Below are 21,821 nucleotides of genomic sequence, written 5' to 3'. Positions count from 1 at the left end.
GGAATAGGCTACTGCCCCCCAGTGGATTGAAGAACTACTGACCCTGTTGAAGAGGATGAGGAGCCTAATCCCTATGGTGATAGACTGTCCCACTCCAGAACCACCGAGAAGGAAGCTTCATGGTAAGCTCTTCCAATCTTCCGATTAAAGCCTCACTTTCAGAGGCAATATCCAGCTTTCATTATTCTGCTAGGCTCTCAAACAGCATTGAGTGTCATTCACCTTTTTTACTCCACTCCAGTGCATCCCCTGTTTCCCTTCTTTCTTTCCAAAATACCATCTTAATTATCTCTTCCAGGTCAACTGTTACCTTATCTTTACTTCTCCTGCTCCCATGCATGTAGTCTCCCATGCATTTTTTCATTTTCACACAAACAGCTCTATTTATCTTTGATTCTTTTTCCCCCCACCCAAAGACGAGTCTTTTATGCCAGTTGGGAACTAAACTAGGACTAAAGTCTATGGATTTTAGGAGACACATAAGACCAACTTCTGTAGACTGGATCCTAATGATGAAGAGCTTACATACAGGCCTTTCACACTTAATGTGAAAAATTGATGACTGTGAACACTTAACATGGGCTTGTGTTTTGTGCTCTTTCAAATTTTGTAAATGACCAAAGCTCCAGTGAATTTAAACTGTAATACGATTACTGGAAGTAATCTGTCATTTATCTCCAAATGTTTGTTTCTAATAGTTGTAGGGGTGGGAAAGATCATGTGTGGTGACTTTACCACTTTATTTTCACACGAGGAATACTTTTTGTAAAATAGTTCCCTTGGGAGAGAAAAGAAACCCCCCTCTTCAGAAGATACCACATTGGTAAAAATATTTGCTTCCAAGTGTTTTTCATTTGAGTTTTTTAATTGGGGAGGTGATTTAATTCAAACTGCTGCTCAGTTGGAAAAGGCTCCCCTGAAAACTTAAACCACCTTAAAGACAAATGAATGAGTTTTTCATAAAAACTTTAATCCCCAAAATATATTTTGCCCAAATCTTATTTCAGGCAGTCCATTCTGACAGAAAGAGCTGTGTCTCAGATTTGTTACCACATTTCTGAATGACTTGGATTTATGAGCTGCACTTCCTAAAATCTGGTTTTTAAGATGTCCTAATTGTGCAGTTTTATCATTAAAAACAGCTTATTCTCCCAATGGCTACCTTTCACAATGGCTTTCTTGGGTTTTTACCCTTGTAGGTAGTTTTGAAGGTCATAAAACTATGTGAAACATTACACCATATGAATGCTAGATTTTTGTAATGTAATTGTCAGCTTTTAGGGATGTAAAGGATATCATTTGATGAGTTGCTTAGGTGAAGGCCTGGAAAAGGAAGGGTTATCTACAACTTGAGTGAGTTTATTATGGCTTAGTGATTTGCTGATTGATTTCATTTGCTGTCAGTTAAGGCTCTCTTAATGTCAAGTTTTTTGCATAATGCATTGAAATAAAGACTGATGAAGTTCTTCAGAGTGATCTCGCTTACATAAACTGACCCTGATTTGCCCTGTTCTGCATGACAATTTAAGTGACAGCAGTTAAAAGAAAATACAGCAATGAATATGCAACTGTAGTATTAAGGAAAATGCCGTGTAAACGCTTCAGAATATAAAACTGTGCATAAGGAACAGGCTAGTCTGCTAATTCCACAAATCTCTTGTATTGAGGAAATAGGCCATTGTTGTGTCCCAAGTGATATACTAAATAAAAATTCAAAGGGAAAAAAAGTTGAGGGAATTAAAAGCTAACCTAAATTCCTGAGTTCTGCTAAATGTTTGCCCTGTTAGAGAGGTGTAGATTTTTGGAAGTGCATGAATTTCAAACCTTATGATGTCCTTGGAGAGTTTCCTTTTGCTTTCATGCTCTCCTAGTGCTTAAATAGGTGGCACATGTTGTTTCTGGTCTACAGAACTGATTGCTGGGGTAATGGAAATAAATTGCTGAAGATAGAAGATTGAAGTTCCAGCACTACTTATTAGCAGTTTGTTGCACAGTTTGTTACTTTTGGGGTTCAAGGAGGGGAGGGATGAACTCATTTTAAGCATGGCACTACTTATGACATTGTTGCAAAAGGCAAAGTGAAGTGAAGCTAACTAACAAAGCAGTACAAATATAGGACAGTTGGGCTCATGACCTGAAGGAACATCAAGGATTGAGCTTGAGAATGGATCCTGAGGTTTATTGTTTCTTGCCCTGTCCCTCACTTGATGAATTGGGAAATAGTTATTTGAACACAGAATCTCCCTGACCATGTGAAATATGGTTCTGTATTATAGTATAATAAATGCAAAATCCTAATTCATTCAACATCTTTGATCCATAGTAAGGGGTTAAGGAAAGGAAAACCTAAGCATAAATACCTCTTGCACTTTCTGATGGTGGGTCTCTTGTAGGTTGATTGTGGTCCATCAAACCAAGAATTGACACCATGTTTTGAAGTTGGTTTATTGACCACAGTCTTAATTAATAGTTTCACATGATGTCCTTATAGTCCTAACTTGTTCCCCAGTTTTGACTTTGCACACATTCTAGCTACAGGGACACCTGGTTGAGAGCAAAGATGAAGAAAACTAGCATTTGTCCAGGATCTGAATAATTGCTTGTAAAGTAAAACCTGGTTTTCACAAAGTAGCCACAGTTTAAAAATAATCCTTGATTTTGCTGTATGTGTGAATCTAGCCATTAACTGTGAGCAAATAAAAACAAGAGCTCAATAGGGATGGGCACAATCAAAGAATTTTGATTGTGCACAATTTTGATGCATGCTTAAAATAGCTGATTTCTGGTTCATTCCATATTGGTTCAAGTACTCGCGCTATGCACAACTCATAAAAAAGCAACTTGTTTTTTGGGTGGTTCATCTTTGTTGTTATTGATGGGGGATCCTCCTCTTGCTCTGCAGTGTGCCTGGCATAATGATGTCACCTGGAAGTGATGTTATCACGCTGGGCACATTTTAGCTCTCCCAAACCAAATAACAGAACCACCAAATCAGACAAGCCAACAAACCACAAAATGAAATGAACCACCATTTTCGCATTCCATGCCCATCCCTAGAGCTCAGTTCAGACACCATATCAAAAACTGGCTTGTGCAAACCATAGTTTAAAACCCATACTATGGTTTGAGTTTCCAAACATATATGCAGAATATGGCTTGGATTCCACAGATCACTTCCCTTGACCAAAAATGGGAGGAGTTAGAGCTCTGTAGCAGGAATAGAAAATGGCAAAAATTACCTCTGTCCCATCTATAAAAATCCTCCAGGATTTCAATATTCTATTTTACTATTATAATTCTCTAGTCCAGGGGTGTCAAACATGCGGCCTGGGGGCTCCTATCAGGCTTCAGAGGGCTCCTATCAGGCCCTCGAGCAACTGGCTGTCATTTCCTTCCTTCTCCCTCTCTCTTACTTCCTTCTGCATAACACTTTGCTTTGCAAGGCTTGCTCAATTGCACAGGAGCTACAGAGCAAAACCTCTATTTCTCCATTGACTGAGCTTCCTTCCGTGGGGAGGAAGGGGGAGGGCTGAGCTGGTTTTTCCAGGGTCTCTCAATTGCACAGCAGAGCTACTGAGCCATGTTGGATCAGGCCAATGGTCCATCTAGTCCAACACTCTGTGTCACACAGTGGCAAACCCCCCCAGAAACTCAAGTGCCATCAGGAGGTTCACAAGTGGGTCTAGAAGCCCTTCCACTCTGTCCCCCCCCCAGCACCAAGAATACAGAGCATCATTGCCCCAGACAGTTCTAGTAATATATTGTGGCTAATAGCCACTGATGGACCTCAGCTCCATATTTTTATCCAATCCCCTCTTGAAGCTGGCTATGTTTGTAGCCGCCACCACCTCCTGTGGCAGTGAATTCCACATGTTAATCACTCTTTGGGTGAAGAAGTACTTCCTTTTATCTGTGGATAAATGGATAGTAGTTTAGGGGCTTGGTAAATGACTTAAGGTTTTGTTTTGTTTCAATGGCATGTAAATATTCTCATTAGGAAGAATAGGGGAGGGGTCAACAGCTGGAAGATCCTCTGCTCTCTGTGCAACAGTAGGAGACAGTGAGATAGATTAACAATTTGTTTGCCTTACTCTGAACTTCAGTAATCCAGCACTATAATACAATTGTCCTATGTCATGACTCGGGGACAACCTTTGGTGGAGTAATCTTAAGTGACAACTGAACATCATTAATTGAAGATCTAGGGCTTGGTAAACTGGAAGAAATTCTGCTATCAAACCATTTGAGGACTTCTTACCACATACTGTTTGTGCCTTCCATCACATTTCCAGGTTTGGTCCTTCCCTGGTGAAATCCATGCCATGTTAATGGCAAAACAGTTACAAATGAGAATACACCGAATATTAAAAAAATAATAATTAAAAATCATATTTTCCCCTCTGTGTGTGCCCATTTTTTTCCTTTTCAGTCCAGTTTGGCCTAGTCAAAAGGGAAGAGGATGACTGTGTCCAAATTGACCAATTAAGTTAATTACTGTGGTCTGTCCCTAATCATTTTTCTATTTCTGTTTGTTTGTGGTCACAGTGGCTGTTTCAGTTTACCCACATAATTTCTACAGGAACATTTCATGTTTTATTTTATGAACCTCACACAATTCAATTGGCCTTTTTAATTGGCTTTGTGTGTTTTCCAATAGAGGCTGATCTAGTACAATATATTCTACTTTGTCTCCTCTGGAAACTACCGTATTTTTTGCACCATAAGACTCACTTTTTGCCCAAAAAAATGTGGAGGGAAAAGTGTGTGCGTCTTAAGGAGCGAATACTGCAAAAAATTCACACAAATGCCTCTAAATTCACACAAACAGCTCTAAAAACTAGGTGCGTCTTATGCTCAGGTGCGTCTTATGGAGCGAAAAATACGGTATATTCTTTGTCATGCTGTAAGGAAATCAGGCTGTTGGCTAACTCACTTACTGACTTTTTCCTCCTCTTGTATTCAGACCATCCCCAAATTTTATTTTTGGTTCTCCGACTCCCCCATTATTACCACAACATCCTGCAACTCAATAATAAATTCATTGTTGTTCACATTGCCTCGCTTGTGTCAGGCCTTGTTTTCTTGTCTTTGGAAGTGGCAGATCTGATATAAGAGATTGTCCCACTAGATGCTGCTTGCATCAATTGTAGTGTAAACATAGGAATTTACTTACTGCATTGAGAAGCACCCTGTTTTCAGCAGTGACCATCCAGCTACATAATAGTTATATAATAATATATGACAGATTTAAGCACTGAAATCTTTTTTTTAAGGTAGTATAAATGTTCATATAGATTACCAGGGGATCTGTTCATTAGCACTTATAAGGAACTCGGGGACAACCTTTGGTGAAGTAATCTTAAGTGACAACTGAACATCATTAATTGAAGGGGTATATGTTGAAGGAAGGTTCCCAAAAGGATAAATACTTTGATTTTTTTGTTAAAGAGACTTTTGATTCCTTTTACCCTTGTGTAAACTGCTTAATGGAAGATCTCAGTGTCCACTACGACCACTGCCTATGTGTCAGTATACATATAATTTTCAACATGGCCAAATTTGTGGATTCTTAAGGCCAGAGAGTGTAACCGTGAATAGACAAGACAAATCTTTCTACAAACCTGAGAAAAGTCCCATCTGAAATCTGGAAAAAAACACATAGGGGAGGTTACAACCCCTCAAAATTTTAGAAGCAGCACACATACCTTTAAGAAACAAATATCCTCTGCAGCAGCCATTGTGGGGTTGCTAGACAACCACAGCAATATTGCCAGCCTTCAAACCTTGGTTTCTGTCAGTAAAAGGAAGGACTCATCAACAGCCAATTGGAGGCCTACTGCTTACTACTATTCAACAGCAGCCATCACATGAAAGGCAGTATGATGAAGCAGTTAGTATTTCAGACTGGGATCTTGATAGTGTTTTCAGGTCTCCTGCTACTGCAGGAGGCTTCTTGCTGTCACCCTTCATTGCCATCTACTGCTTGAGCAGCTGCAGGAGAAATCTTTTCAAAGCTGGCATTGTGCACAGCATGCCAGCACTGATGGCGAAAACCTGGAAGTGGTGTTACATTGTGTCATGATCCTGTGCCTAGTGAGACCTGCAGGCTCCAGAGAAGCCTGCCTATGAGTTACTGGGGAAAGCCTACATTTCCCAGGATCCCCTTTGTCCCTCTGCTTGGGTGGCAAAGGTTTGGAGGAAAATTAGCCCAGAGATGGGTGGGACCTGGGAGGAGAGCATAAAAAGGGCCAAGCACAGACAGGATGTGTTCTTTCATGAAGTGGCTGCAGACAGAGAGGTTCTCTGTCTAGAGAGGTTGCAGACAGAGAAAGACTGTTCTCTGGAACAGGCAGTAGGAAGATTCCTCACCAAAGGGAACTGTGGTGAATTTGGTATTAGAATAGGGACTGTATAGCTAAACGTGGCAGGGCTTTTGTTTATTTGCAACAGCCTTTATTGTTTCATATTCACTTTAGCACTAAATCTTTATCACCCATTTATTGTTTTGGAGTGCTAACAATAAACTTATTTTTGTTGTTATACTGCCTGGCTTCTCACATCTTCTTGGTCACAGTTAATAGGTATTTATTAATAAGGGAGACAAGAATGGTTGGGTGCTCTGGGCCCTCCCATACAGACCCCTACCAGAGTGGTGACAGTAGAAGGCCCTCTGAGGCCTCTGCCATGTGTCACATTGCTCTAGGAACCCCTGGTTTTACCATAGAGTTTTTGGATATTCCTAGAGTGATATGAGAACAGCAAGGAGAAATAAGGAGGCCTTCCTGGAGGAACAATGTCAAGCAATAGAAGAAAATAATAGAATGGGGAGGACAAGAGATCTATTCAAGAAAATCGGAGAAATCAAGGAAACGTTTTGTGCGAAGATGGCCATGATAAAGGACAAAAACGGTAGGGACCTAACAGAAGCAGAAGAGATCAGGAAGAGGTGGCAAGAATACACAGAAGAATTATACAAGAAGGATCTTAATGTCCTGGACAACCATGACAGTGAAATCGCTGACCTTGAGCCAGACATCCTGGAGTGTGAAGTCAAATGGGCCTTAGAAAGCATTACTAACAACAAAGTGAGCGGAGATGACAGTATCCCAGTTGAGCTATTCAAAGTCCTAAAAGATGATGCTGTTAAAGTGATGCACACATTATGTCAACAAATTTGGAAAACGCAACAGTGGCCACAGGATTGGAAAAGATCAGTTTATATCCCAATCCCAAAGAAGGGTAATGCCAAAGAATGTTCCAACTACCGTACCATTGCACTCATTTCATATGCCAGCAAGATCATGTTAAAGATCCTACAAGCTAGGCTTCAGCAGTATGTAGATCGGGAACTACCAGAAGTTCAAGTTGGATTTCAGAGAGGTAGAGGAACTAGAGATCAAATTGCCAACATTCAATGGATTATAGAGAAAGCACGGGAGTATCAGAAAAATGTCTATTTTTTTTCATTGACTATGCTAAAGCCTTTGATTGTGTGTATCACAACAAACTGTGGCAAGTCCTTAAAGAGATGGGAGTACCAGACCACCTCACATGTCTCCTGAGAAACCTGTATAAGGGTCAAGAAGCAGCTGTCAGAACGGGATATGGAACAACTGATTGGTTTAGAATAGGAAAAGGAGTTCGACAGGGACGTATATTGTCACCCTCCTTATTTAATTTATATGCAGAGTATATCATGTGGAATGCTGACCTGGATGAAGCAGAAGCCGGAACTAAGAAGAAGAAGAAGATGATATTGGATTTATATCCCGCCCTCCACTCCGAAGAGTCTCAGAGCGGCTCACAATCTCCTTTACCTTCCTCCCCCACAACAAACACCCTGTGAGGTGGGTGGGGCTGGAGAGGGCTCTCACAGCAGCTGCCCTTTCAAGGACAACCTCTGCCAGAGCTATGGCTGACCCAAGGCCATTCCAGCAGGTGCAAGTGGAGGAGTGGGGAATCAAACCTGGTTCTCCCAGATAAGAGTCCAGACACTTAACCACTACACCAAACTGGCTCTCCTAAGATTAGGAGATTGCCGGGAAAGATTGCCGGGAAAAACATCAACAACCCCAGATATGCAGATGACACTACTCTAATGGCAGAAAGTGAGCAGGACCTAAAGAACCTCTTGTTGAGGGTGAAAGAGGAGAGCACAAAAGTAGGCTTGAAACTCAACATCAAAAAAACTAAGATCATGGCATCTGGCCCCATCACACCTTGGCAAATAAAAGGGGAAGACATGGAAGTAGTAGCTTACTTAACTTTTCTGGGATCCAAGATCACTGCAGATGGTGACTGTAGCCATGAAATTAAAAGACCTTTGTTCCTTGGGAGGGCAGCTATGGTGAACCTGGGCAGTATAATAAAAAGTAGAGACATCACCCTGCCAACAAAAGTCCGTATAGTTAAAGCAATGGTATTTCCTGTAGTAATGTATGGCTGTGAGAGCTGGACCATAAGGAAGGCCGAGCTCAGAAGAATAGATGCTTTTGAGATGTGTTGCTGGAGAAGAATCTTGAGAGTCCCTTGGACTGCAAGAAGATCAAATCAGTCAGTCCTAAGGGAAATCAACCCAGACTGTTCCCTGGAAGGTCAGATGCTGACGCTCAAATACTTTGGTCACCAAATGAGAAGGGAGCATTCACTGGAGAAGATCCTGATGCTAGGAAAGACAGAAGGCAAAAGAAGAAGAGGACAGCAAAAGATGAGATGACTGGACAGTGTTACTGACGTAACAAACACAAATTTGAGCAAACTTCGGAGGATGGTGGAAGACAGGAGGCCTGGCGTGACTTTGTCCATGGCTCAACTGTGCCATGTCAGACTCAACTGTGCGACTGAACATCAAAGAGTGATATAACATAATGACATACACAATGCTGGTACCCCCTCTGCCCCCAAAGCTTCCACCAGTTGCTGGACACAGCCTAGCAACCATAGTTATTGGAGACACAGGTTCAGTTCCTCATTGCACATGAAAGCTTACTGGGTGATCTTGAGCCAGTCACACACTCCCAGCCCTAAGTTACCTCACATGATAGTTAAGATAAAATGGAAGACAGGAGAATGATGTAAGCTACTTCGGTCCCCATTGGGGAGCAAGGTAGCATATAAATGAAGTTAATTATAGCTGAAGGTTGGTGGTGGGGTGCAGAAAAAGGTAGGTTGGCTGATGAGTGGGAAGTGGTGAAAGAAGAAGGAAAGGGAAGATATGGGCACTGCCAAGAAGAAGAAATAGGGGGAAGGGGATACAGGGGAAAATTAGATGCCTTCTGCAGGTTCTTGCAAGTCCTCAATTGTTAATTTAAAATACTGTTCTTTGGGCAGTTAATAATAAATAAATATCATCCTAAGGTGACTTTCAGTAGAAATCCTTTCATCTGCTGTCAGTTTCAACACTCCCTAGTTATCTTTTTTCCATAGGAAATCATGCCGTTTCTATTTGCTGCAAGTTGAGCATTTTATTGAGAGCTTTGGTACCTTGGGAGGAAGAAGAAGAAAACATAACTGATACTGAAACTAAGAGGGCAGAGTTGGGCCCAAAGGTCCCACAGCTGTGAAATTTTGGAGAGGAGGGAAAAATAGAACAGAGTTACCTTTCTTTGCAGTGTCTTTAAATTCCATATGCTATGTTTAAATGAAACCCAGCACAAGATCCATAGAGAGGAGATCATTAATGCAAGTAACAAACAACTGTAAAAGAAATGTTCTGCTGAATGTGTTCTCCCACATGGCCTCTTGTGATGCCTGAGAACACTTTACAGCCTCTTCTGTAGCTGCCATAAGGCATCTTGTGCAGAAGAAACCTTGGTGGGATTTTAGAAGGGTCTTAAAGTAGCTCACTCAGCACAACCCTCTCTGTCCCTATACTCCTAGATAAAATGATTTGTAGAGCTTTTTTGTGGCTGTGGCTCCCTTAATCTATTCTAATCTACACCAGCTCTGTATATCTTTCCCACTGCGTTAAGTCTGTGCGCAAATTGCAACTACTCGAAGTGTGACTACATGCATTATTTTTTTTAAGTTACAGTATGCCACTGGGATTATAAATTGAAATAGGACATTAAAAATTGGTGTGCTAACCACACTTTGTTCACTTCTGTGTTTGATGGGGAGTACCACACACAACAACCCTCCTCCAATCCAAATTAACAAGATAATTGTAATGCTGCCTATGACTAAAATTAAACAGTGGTTCTACAGAACCTCTAGTATAGATTCAGAGCACCACTCTTAATTTGCTTGATATATCCACAGCCTTTGCCTATGTCACTTTTTGGGCCAAACTTCATACTGAGAATAAAATATGTAATCCCTCCAGATTTTTACCCTAGTAGTTTGCTACACTAAAGTTAGACTCTTATTCTTTTGAAGTACATTTATTATTCCCTCTCTTGTTTCTTTTCATCTCTTTGTGTACATTGCCCTTAGGTAAATTTATTACCTACTAACATTCTTTTTAGTTCAGAAATTTCCTGAAGGCTGAAAGCCTAAAAGGCAAATATTAATTTGGAATTTTTCCTTGTTTCTTACATAAAAAGAAGCAAAACCTATGCTTTGTGAAGTAGTTTTTAAATTTTTGGATCTGGTCTTTGATTCTCTCCCCCCCCCCACCCCCGTTATCTATTTATTGGTCTTCTTACAAAATTATAGTATGTGTGTTGATTTGCTCTGAGGTTTTATACTTAACTTTTTTTAGCAGATAAAACCGTCTATAGATGGAAGATTATCCTAGTTGCAATACATTGCCAAGTAGAGACTAGATCTTTGAAATTTGTTGAGACCAGTATTTCTTGCTGTTATTTTGAAGGCCAATGTTACAACTTAGGGTGGGATTGCAAGTGAAAGTTGCTGCAGCATCCTCTCGGCTTTCAAAAAGCTGGCACTGTGCACCCCGGGCTGCCAAAAGCAGGCACTGTTTGAGGCACATCATAGCAATCAGACGGTGCACCCTGCCAGGAGAGGCATGGATCGCACATGTACCAGAGGAGTATTCACAATGCTCCTTCATGTGTGCAGCGCATGCATGGCACACCCCAGCTGTTTAGACAGCTGGAAATGCACTGGGGAGCTGTGCTAAGAAGTTTGTTACTGGGAAGTTCCCAGTGGCTATTTTGTTCCTGTCCCAGCCTGTCCTTCAACAAATAAGGATCAGCAGGCTGCAGGGGGCAGATCTGTGCATGTGAATACATACATTAAACCCAGGGGTGGCTATTGTGGGGCTAAACTCATATCTGATCACACCCATAATGGAGGATTTAGAAAAAAGCATTCTTAAGCCATTTCAACATGGGGTATTTGTCCAGAGTCCTGTACTGTTGGGGAGTGGATTTTCCCCTATGCTTCTCTATACCATTGTGTTAAATTCATACACCTCCTGTATTACCCAAATCTACTTTGCTGCAAAGTTTCACAAAGCCTGCATAGCCTTCATGGATGGGAAAGTTTGGGTTTTCCCAGTCCCACCCACACAGCAACCATTGTTCTGATCTCTTTTTGTCTTTTTAAAATTGAAAAATGAATATTGTTCTGTTGATACAATATCATAACAATCGGTGTATTATTTTCTGTGAATGGCTAGCTTTCATTTTTTAAAAAGTATTTTTTTCCTTTTATTGCAGAAAAATGCCTTTCCTCTTGCATCTCCACAACAAAAGTGGTAAGAGACTTACCATTTCCTGGGGAAAGCTGGGAGTTCACAACAAATAATACAGATTGTTGTAACATTATATTGCCATAACAATATTCATTTGCTGATTTTTTTAAAAATCAAAGCCTTGGTGCTATGATTGGCTGGTTGGCTGCTGCAGAAGGAATGTTGGAGAAATTATAAGGAATCAACAACAGCAGCAGCAATGAGGAAACTACACAACTCTGTCCCCATATGAAAAGGGACTTAGTTATTTTAAAACCAGTCTGCTTAAAAGCTGTCAAAAACATGACTTTTAATTATAGATGCAAATATGCATCTAGAAACACACCCACAAATTTTGAGTTCATAAAAACTACAGATGGGCACTTTATCCATCTGGGGTAATGGTCTTGTTTCAGCTGTTCTGGTTGATACAATTTCTTAATGGGGAAGTACTGCTAAAGTTCCTGAAATGCATAAATCTTTACTCGTTTTTGTAAAGTTGGATTATTCTGTTTTCAAGAGGTTACTTTTAAGTGATTGTTGAGAAAATCTCTGGTGTGATATAGCAAAGAATATTAGCTATAATTCCTCAGGGATGAATGAAAGTATAATCAACACATTTAGACACCTTAACAGAAAATCAGTTAGAAGAAGAAGAAGAATTGCAGATTTATACCCCGCCCTTCTCCCTGAATTAGAGACTCAGAGCAGCTTACAATCTCCCATATCTTCTCCCCCCACAACAGACACCTTGTGAGGTGGGTGGGGCTGAGAGGGCTCTCACAGCAGCTGCCCTTTTAAGGACAACCTCTGTCAGAGCTATGGCTAACCCAAGGCCATTCCAGCAGGTGCAAGTGAAGGAGTGGGGAATCAAACACAGTTCTCCCAGATAAGAGTCCACACACTTAACCACTACACCAAACTGGCTCTCAAGTTAGAAACTTGTACACTCAGATCTATAGATTTCTTAAAATGTTCCACTGAAGTTGTTTTCAACTTGATATTATTTGGAGTGACCTTTTTATTTAATTTATTTAATATGAAGGATGTTTTCTCTTCATTTCATCCTCTTAATTGTCATGCTATCGCAAAATGTCACAGTTTTCCATTCCTGGGGTGCAAATTGTGAAGTCTTTCACATGCAACGATGAGACAAATGCCTGGAAAGTGGGTTTGTTAGCCAAGAATCATATAATCATGGAACGGACCTCCAGGGTCATCTAGTCCAACTCCCCGCACAATGCAGGAAATTCACAAATACCTCCACACACATACACCCAGTGATCCCTTCTCCATGCCCAGTAGATGGCAAAAAACCTCCAGGATCCCTTGTCAAACTGGCCTGGAGAAAATTGCTTTCTGACTCCAAACTGGCAATCAGCATTTCCCTGGGCATGTAAGAAGGGGCCACGAGATCTAAGCAATGATGCAATCTTTCCCATGATTTATCTAAATTCACAGAATCAGCATTGCTGTCAGATGGCCATCTAGCCTCTGTTTAAACCTCCAAAGGAGAGCCCACCACCTCGCGAGGAAGCCTGTTCCACTGAGAAACCACCCTGACTCTCAGGAACTTCTTCCTAATGTTTAGCCAAAAACACTTTTGATTTCAACCTGTTGGTTGTGGTCCAACCTTCTGGGGCAATAGGAAACAACTCCACACTCTGTATTACAGCCCCTCAAGTACGTGAAGATGGTTATCATATCACCTCTCAGTCGTCTCTCCTGGCTAAACATGTTGAGCTCCTTTAGCCTTTTCTCATGAAACTTGGTCTCCAAACCCCTCACCATCTTTGTTGCCCAACTCTGGACATGTTCCAGCTTGTCTATATTCTTCTTAAATTGCGCTGCTCAAGAGAACAGAACTAGGTATTTTATCAGCATTACCAAATCCTGGAGACAGAAGAGATGGCTGTTCTCTGTTTATGAGTTTCCTTGAAGCTGCTTCCAGGATGATTTCTTCAGCTCCTGCTGTACTTTATAATTTGCAACCAGTTAACTGCTATTGTTCTGAAAATCAGCTTTAGTACATGAGGTGTTTTTCAAACTGGCAATTCCCTGGGAGATCAGTGTGCTGCTGCCATACTACTATCACTATAAGGCCAGAATGGCCAAACGTGTCACCAGATGTTTGAGAGCCACAAGACATAAACATCAGATGTTTGAGGGAAGGAAAGAAGGAAGGCAAATAGATGGGGGAAGGGAGGTGGAAAGAAAGCAACCTTAACTTTAAATGCATTCTTCAAGCTGCTGGCTGGCTTAGCTTGGAGAATGCTTTAAATGATTTAAAGAGATAAATGACTTCTCCAAGCTGGCCAACAAAGCAGTGGGGGCTTCAAGAGCCACACAATATGTGTGAAAGAGCCACAGTTTGGCCACTCCAGCTGTAAGGTATTTGGATAGGAATATGTAGCACATAACAGAAAGGCAGAAGGTTAAAAGAAAGGGGGGGAGGTCACTGGGACTCTTACTTCTTCCTTAAATTTGGTTACTCCTGAGTAATTTGTTGCTGTTCTAAAATTGGCAGCCTTTTGCTTGTTTTAGATTTTATTAACTTACATCCTGTATTTCAATTTAAAATGGCTTTTTAATGCTTAAAATTAAAATTCTTTGGCCTTCAGAATTGCTGTGGCTAGGTTTCCTGCCCCATTGACATTCTTACAATACTCCTCAGTCTGGAAGGGGATTTCGGTTTTAAAATAAATTTGCCATATGAGTCTGTCTGGGCTGTAAAATCTGCTTGCCATATAATGTTCAGAAATCCTTAGACCTGACTGTCTCCTAATAAAGAATAGCATAACTTGTGTGTTGATTTTTTTTCTTTGTAATGATAGGTGATTAGTTTCTAGTGCTTGATTGTTGATCCTGCAAGTTCAGTAAGAAATCACGTTGTAAGTGTATCCTATGATTCCTTTGTCTTTTTTTAAAAAAAAAATCAGCCTAATTTCCCCTGTGAAATATGTCATAGCTCAAGAAAATTGCAAGTGGTTTTCTGCTCATGCCATGAGCAGTTCACATCTTTCTGACTGCACACTCCGGTGACACACACCCCAATCAATCCTAAAAGCCTGGAGCCTATCAAATGGCTAGGGATGTAGGTCAGTGATTTGCATCTAACAGGGAAATCACACACACACACACTGAATGTGTGTAGAAGTGCCTTCCTGTCATGCCAGGACCTTGCTGGATCCCACTTAATGTAATTTTAAAACAAGATAATCCTTTATTCAAACTTTATTCAATCAACCCTGTGTTCAAAAGCTGTATGTTATGCATTAAAGATACTTCCCAAGGAAAGTGGATTTTTTTTTAAGAATAAGAAAATGTTTTTGTATGCATTTTGTTTATTTCTTTAGAATATTTTTATGGTGCCTCTCTGGGAACCTGCCCCAAAGTGGTTTACAAAATAATAATAAAAATAAAACATTACATGATATTAATTAAAATCCAGCTTTAAAAAAAAGAGCATAGCAAAATATGTCATGTTTTCAGACTGAAATAGTTTTTAAAAATCAATCACTTAATTAAAAGCCTGGGTAAATAGAAAGATTTTGACCTGGCGGCATTGAAAAAAAAGCAACATAGATGTTAGGTGAGTCTCAAAGGGGAAGTATATTCCGCAAGTAGGTGCCACTACTGAAAAGCCCTGTCTCTGATTGCTACCTGCCATCTCTGAAGGCTGGGGCACAGACAGCAGAGCTGTAAAGTGGATCTTAACTGGCAGCTTGGACTGTGTAGGAAGGGGAGATCCTTCAAGTACTCTGGCCCCAACATATTGAGGGCTTTAAAGGTAAGAACCTGCACTTTGAATTATGCCCAGATGGGCACCCAGTGCAGATCTTTGTATCCCCATTCCTCGCTCTTTAAGCCTGGCTGCTGCATTTTGGTTGAGTTGAATTTTTCAGACCATTTTGAAATGCAGCCCTATGTAAAGCATGTTACAGTAATCTAACCTGAATGTAATCAAAGCATGGATCACTGCGGCGAGATCATGCTTTCTGAGGAATGGCCATGGCATATGAGCTGAAGCTGATCTTGTTGTACTGTTGTTGTACGCCTGTGGACTATGTTTGTACGCTGTTTCAGAATTGGTACTCTCTTGCCGGCTCAAGGTTGACTCAGCCTTCCATCCTTCTGAGGTCAGTAAAATTAGTACCCAGCTTGCTGGGGGGAAAGTGTAAATGACTGGGGAAGGCAATGGCAAACCACCCTGTAAAAAGTCTGCGGTGAAAACATTGTGAAAGCAACATCACCCCAGAGTCAGAAATGACTGGTGCTTGCACAGGGAACCTTTCCTTTCCTGTCCTCTGAGCAGAAGGGAAAAGTTGGAAGGGTGGACAGTGAATGAACATGGTATGGTTTGTGAATCTCGACTGTCCCTATGTGAATATATCCAAAATACTTGAATCAATAAAGAAGTACCAATATGTTCCTAAAGTACCTTTGACATCTCCACATTTTTTAGATAAATTAAGTATTCCATTCGGTATTGCTTAGTGAACTCCTAGGTATAGAAATGTCCTGAAGTGTGACCTTATCAGTTATCTATTCTTTGGAAACATCCCAATGAGATCCTGCCTAGGAAAAGTGTTCAGAAAACATGGTGCACTGATTATTTATCAGTATATATAAGTGTTGAATGATCTTCACTGCCTTTTGGATTGTTTCCAATCAAATTTTAAGAAAAAGTGTGGACTGTATTATACATTTTTTGTGTGTTTGAAAAGGGGAGCAAATTATCATGGACAGAGCACAGCAAAGATAGCGAACCTCTTTTTATGTTACCTTTAAAGGAATGCAGTCATTCCTTCCAGTCATACGTACATATCTTAAAATTTATAAGCATGGAATGTTGAAAGGATCATACACATTTTGTTTTTGAAAATGTCATCAGTGCAATGAATTTCAGGAAGGGACTCTGCATTCATGCACCTTCTCTCTGAGATAGATATAGCTATCTTCCAGCATCTTATGTTCACATGGCCTCCTATGCCACTATGACTCCAAAAAGGGCAGTCTCCTCCTCCCCCCCTCCAAATGTATGATGGAGGACATTCCTCAGGCTCACACTCATTCAACTCAGTGGCCCCTACTTGTGGAATATACTTCCCCTTTGAGACTCACCTAACATCTATGTTGCTTTTTTTTCAATGCCGCCAGGTCAATTTTGCACTAGTAAGGTCAGTGCAACACAACCCATGTGTTGTATCTTTACAGGCAACAGTTTAAAAGCTTGGTTAACTTGTGCAGTAACATTCAGACATGGCTCTTTAACCCTGGTATCTGTGTTTGTGCTTTTCTCCCCAATGAGCAAGAGCTGGCATGCTCAAGTGACAGGGGAGACCTCTTGGGGCATGTGGGATCTAGCAACTTGTTATCCCATGGTTCTCATGACCTCAGCCAGCAGGCTGGGGTGGGCAGGAGATCATCAACTTGCCAGTGGGGCAGTCAATGTCCAGGATCCAGTTCCCCATGCTGGGCTGTCCCCATGCTTTTTAACAGCTGTAACCAATAAAGTTGTGGCCAATTTATTCCAAGCCAGTTTGTACTTGGAATTCAAACCTGGGTCATAAAGGAGATTAATAGAGCACAGGGAATGAAAGAGATTAATAGAGCACAGGGAATAAGGAGACCCCCTTTGCTGACCTCCCCACACCCTCCCCTAGGTGTTGGGGCCACAAGCAGCTACACAGAGGATTGGTGTACTATTATAGTACATTAATGTACTATTTATTTATTTTTAAATGAATTTCCAAAAGATTAAACTGTTAGACACCCAGCTTTCTTTTCCAAATAGGGCAGCTACATAGTGAGAAAGCCTTGTAGACTCCAATCTATACAAGTAAAGCGTTCTATTTTCCTCCTAATCAGAGATCTTGATTTTTCTTAATCACTCCACAGGATACTTTATGCTGAGTCAGCAATAAATCGGTTCTTGGCAGCACACTAATAAATACAGGAGACTACTGGAAATATCATCTTTCCACTGAGATTTAAATATGAGGCTCAGAACACTTGATACATGAAAATTCCATGGTTCCTTTAGGGGAAAGAAGGAAATGTTACCCCAAAGAACCTGTCCAAATTAAAATGTATGTAGTCTTGTCTAAATGTCGCTGGGGAGGTTAAACTGGATTGCAGCAGGATTCGTAATGACTACAGTTTTTTATTATTACATAATAATCTAGCCATTTGTTCTTGTCTACTTTCTGATATTTGCATACTGAAATGGATGGGTGTTTTCCTCCTCCCCCTATTTTTTTCTTAAAAGAGCAAAGGTTGCCTTGCTGTAACTTGAGAAAGAAAAGAAAATATTGTGGAGTAGGTGATGGGAGTGATTCCCCCCCCCCCCCCAAGATTGTGTAGATAACTTTTTGCAGTGCTTGAATGACATCCCACATGAAATGTCAAGATGCTTTCCTTTTTATAGGCATGAGCTTTTTTCACAAGTAACAAATCTCTTCACATTTCTCTAAATTAAAAAGCTACATGGGCTATAATGTATGTTCAACTAAATGGCTCTTTCCTAGGCATTAGCAAGTGATGCATTTCATGCTAAAAGACATTATTAGTTCCATGCAAAAACACAGTGACGTTTAATAACATACCAGTTGCAGTGGGCAAAATTCACTGACGAGCATGGTAGCAACAGAACCCACTTTCATTTCAGCTTCCACAACAGTATCAGAGTTGTGCCCATTTTATGCTTCCCCTCAAATCCAGATGTGGGCAGCAAGTGGTGCCCAAGACAATGGCTGGGATGAGTTGTGAGGATGAGGGCTGTAGTGGGAGCCTCATGTTTGAATACACAGATGAAAACAGATGCTTATTCATGGGGAGTTTGTGTGTAAAGAAACCCAAGTAGCAAAGAAGTGGTTTTCCTATACATTTCTCTTTTGCAAAGTCAGGAGCAAAAGCAACTTTTTATTAATTCGGCTTGAGGAGCGGAAAGTTTGAATCAGATGGGTGATATTGCTTCAACCGCTTCTTTACTAGTACTCTTCACTTACTTTCACCCTTGGTCAGGGTGATGATCTCTATCAAAATGATATTGTTCCTACTGTTGCCTGCAGATGAGCTTTGCTCTCAGAATTTTATTGAAGGTTGAAAAACATGTTTGAGAATCACCTGTGACTGGATTTGGTGGATCAGGACCTGCTATCTGAAACAGATTGTTCCTGGTTACCACTCATTATTCTAAAATAGAAACTGTTTTGTTGCATAAAAATCTGAAGATGCTAAAGAGGGCATCATGTATTGTTTTAATCCTTATTTATTTAATAAAGGAGTATTTTTTTTTATCAAGCTTAATGCCATTCTTACATTTGGAAAAATCAGTACAGGTCACTTCAAAGGAAAACTAGAACCTATAAAATGTGATTAACCAGTTGTAAAGAAGTCCAATAATCTCAACTGTGTTATACTATTTAGGTCAGATATCAAGTTACCAGCACTGCCAAATCATTTATACTCTCCTGTGCAGTTAACTTTATTATCAGTCTGATCAATATTACACGGCTGGGACATTCCTCCACTATATACCTGAACAGAATTATTTTCCCAGCTATATTGTAATCGGATTATTTACTTTCAGAGGTCTGTAACTTTCTTTAGTTTCATGCCAAATTAAATCTAATTCTTTTTAAAGGTGAGTTGGGAGAATTAGCAACTCCATTCATTTCAAAAATGTTCGTACTTACTTTAACTTCTCTGATAACATAGAGTGAAATTAGCTCAGGGAAGTGTTTAAATAGAGTCCAGAAGTGCTGTTTACAAACCAAAACACATTTTCAAATACTGTGTTTGGGAGGGTGAGCCTTTAATACTCATCACTTACACTGTTGGCAGAAGTGCTCAGTGTAGTTTATTTTAAGAAGTCAGTATTGAGGGACTGTTTCTATCTTTGGATACTATTGTAGAGAGTAGTATACACTGGAAACATGATTTGGCATTGGCAAAGATGTACAGATTTAAAGAGAACATTTTATTGGTAACCCTATTCTTTTTTCTTTTCTGTTAAGGCTATGATGGTAAGTTTTATGGACGTCTATCAGCTAGCAGGCTCCAGACTTACCACACTAGAAAGAGAAATAGCATCCCATCAGCATCATATTGCAGCTTTGAAATCAGAACTCCAAAATGCTTGTCTTCGTGAAAATGAAAGCTTGCACTCAGTAAGTGTCTGCTTTAATTTTTCAATTTATTGTATTTTTGGAATTTTTATCCTGTCACATGGCTGTCTGCAGACCCCTCAGTTTGCTCATGATAACTGGGGTGTTAATGCCAATGGAGTATTTGTATTTATTATGTAGAAGTTATCAGTAATTTGTTTTTACATTTCAGAGCAGTAGTGCAATCCAATTACTGCCTCAAAGGTATTATAATCAATATAGATCAGGAGGAAAAATTAAAGTTTGTCATTCTGTCTTGTAGTAAAAATGTATGCAGGACTGTTAATGCCAAAAACATAGTTTCATAATTTGTTTGTGTTCAGCAGTGAAGCCCCATTTGGATTTTCGAATTGTGTTTTTAAAAAAACACTTATGCTCTTCAGAGTGCTGTGTCTTTCATTAAAAATTTCTTCTTTCACGAGCACAAGAATGTGTTTCATCTCATGAAAGAGAAGGAAGCAATTTCTGGTGATTCCTTCCCACTGCAGATTTCTCTCCCCACCTACAATGCTAACTTTACAGGTTTAGGGGACTGCTGAAAGTAAGACGCCAGAAAGATCCTTTATGCAAGAGAAGCTCTGCTTGCAGTTCTTCATAGGATCCAACCTCATGCTTAATCAAATTGATAATTAGAACATGTCAACAGATATGTAAGTCATGCTTACTTAGATATATTATCAAGATGGGTAGCCATGTTAGTCTGTGTATAGCAGTAGAAGAATAAGAGTCCAGTGGCACCTTAAAGACTAAGAAAATTTGTGGTAGGGTGTGAGCTTTGTGATCTTCAGAAAAAGTGATCAGTGACTCACGAAAGCTCATATCCTTCCACAAATTTTGTCAAACTTTTAAGTGCTACTGGACTCTTACTGTTCTCTACTATTAGATGTACTATATTATTTGTTTAAAAGGCATGATATGATTTCTGCCTTAAAAGCATAAGGCAGATAGATCACTTGGCATTTCCATGCAATTCAATTAAATTGGAGTGAGATAATATGGTTAACTGCATTTCTGAATTGTTGAAGATCTTCCAATGAAGGCTTTAAAGCAATTCTCTCTTTGAAATCCTCTATAAGTTTTCCAAAAGTTCAGCCCGCTAAGCAATTCAGTAGCTTGAATTAATTCAGTTTCCTTTGTTTAAATTCTTTAGTATCTTAGAAACTTTTTCTGTTGTTCTGATATAGGAGTGTTGATAACATAAACTAGATTTTTCAGAAACATTTCACTGCTGTATTTGTCTTAAACTGCAGTACTTGGGATAAGACAATTCAGTCAAATTGATTTCAAACAGCATGAGCATCCCTATAATAGACTTGTTTAGGATTGCAAGAAAACTGGCACAAGTGTTTAGGATCAGAAGTCTTAATCAACTTAAATTCTAGGATATTGCTTTAGCTAGAATCTGCAGAGTTTTTTTAAAAAAAATCTATTTGGTCTTCTTGCTTGGTTTATGTATGAGCAGTTCCTTTGACGTTTTTTGTTGCTGCTGTTGTACAAGTCAAGATGACCATTTTTTCTCCCCAAAGGGACACAAAGTGACTTTTAAAAAACAAAAAACAAAAATGGTATATATCAATAAAATAGCAAGATAACAGACTATTTGACTTTTCTTTTTTGGCATTGCCATTCAGCCCACACCTCTGACCACTTCCAAGCTTAATGAGTAGCCAAACAGGAAGGAAAGAACAAATCCTTTGTAAGATGGTACAGCTCAGAAAGATGTTCCACATTTCCCCTCCCTCTCCTTTTAACAATGAATTGGGTATCCTACTAAGCATACACACTAAACCATAGAACTGTTACTCTTTGGCCATAGAGAGCACTGAGAAACTCTTTAAAGTATTGAGTTGTGGTTTACTCTGCTAAGGAAAAGGCGTGATTAAACATAACCATTTCCTGCAAACTAGTCAAATCTGTGTAAGAACGAAGTGAGAAGTTTTTACTAGTACAGCTAAATTTTGGGGTGTAACAGGAAATGTCATGGTATCCAGCATGTCTTATTGACATACAAT

The 21,821-nt window shown here is 39.9% G+C and overlaps 1 protein-coding gene across 2 annotated transcripts in view; it reads left to right on the top strand.

Annotated features, from left to right (window-relative positions):
• CCDC171 (coiled-coil domain containing 171) overlaps window positions 1–21,821 on the top strand; it is a 209,692-nt gene that overhangs the window by 163,070 nt on the left and 24,801 nt on the right. For both annotated transcript variants that reach the window (XM_060237258.1, XM_060237259.1), the window contains one exon: window positions 19,660–19,812. In XM_060237258.1, coding sequence (XP_060093241.1) covers window positions 19,660–19,812 — 153 coding nt within the window. The remainder of the gene's footprint in view (window positions 1–19,659; window positions 19,813–21,821) is intronic.

The sequence above is a fragment of the Heteronotia binoei genome, chromosome 4, assembly GCF_032191835.1.
Source record: "Heteronotia binoei isolate CCM8104 ecotype False Entrance Well chromosome 4, APGP_CSIRO_Hbin_v1, whole genome shotgun sequence".
Lineage (NCBI taxonomy): Eukaryota > Metazoa > Chordata > Lepidosauria > Squamata > Gekkonidae > Heteronotia > Heteronotia binoei.
This window is presented reverse-complemented; position numbering and strand designations above follow the sequence as displayed.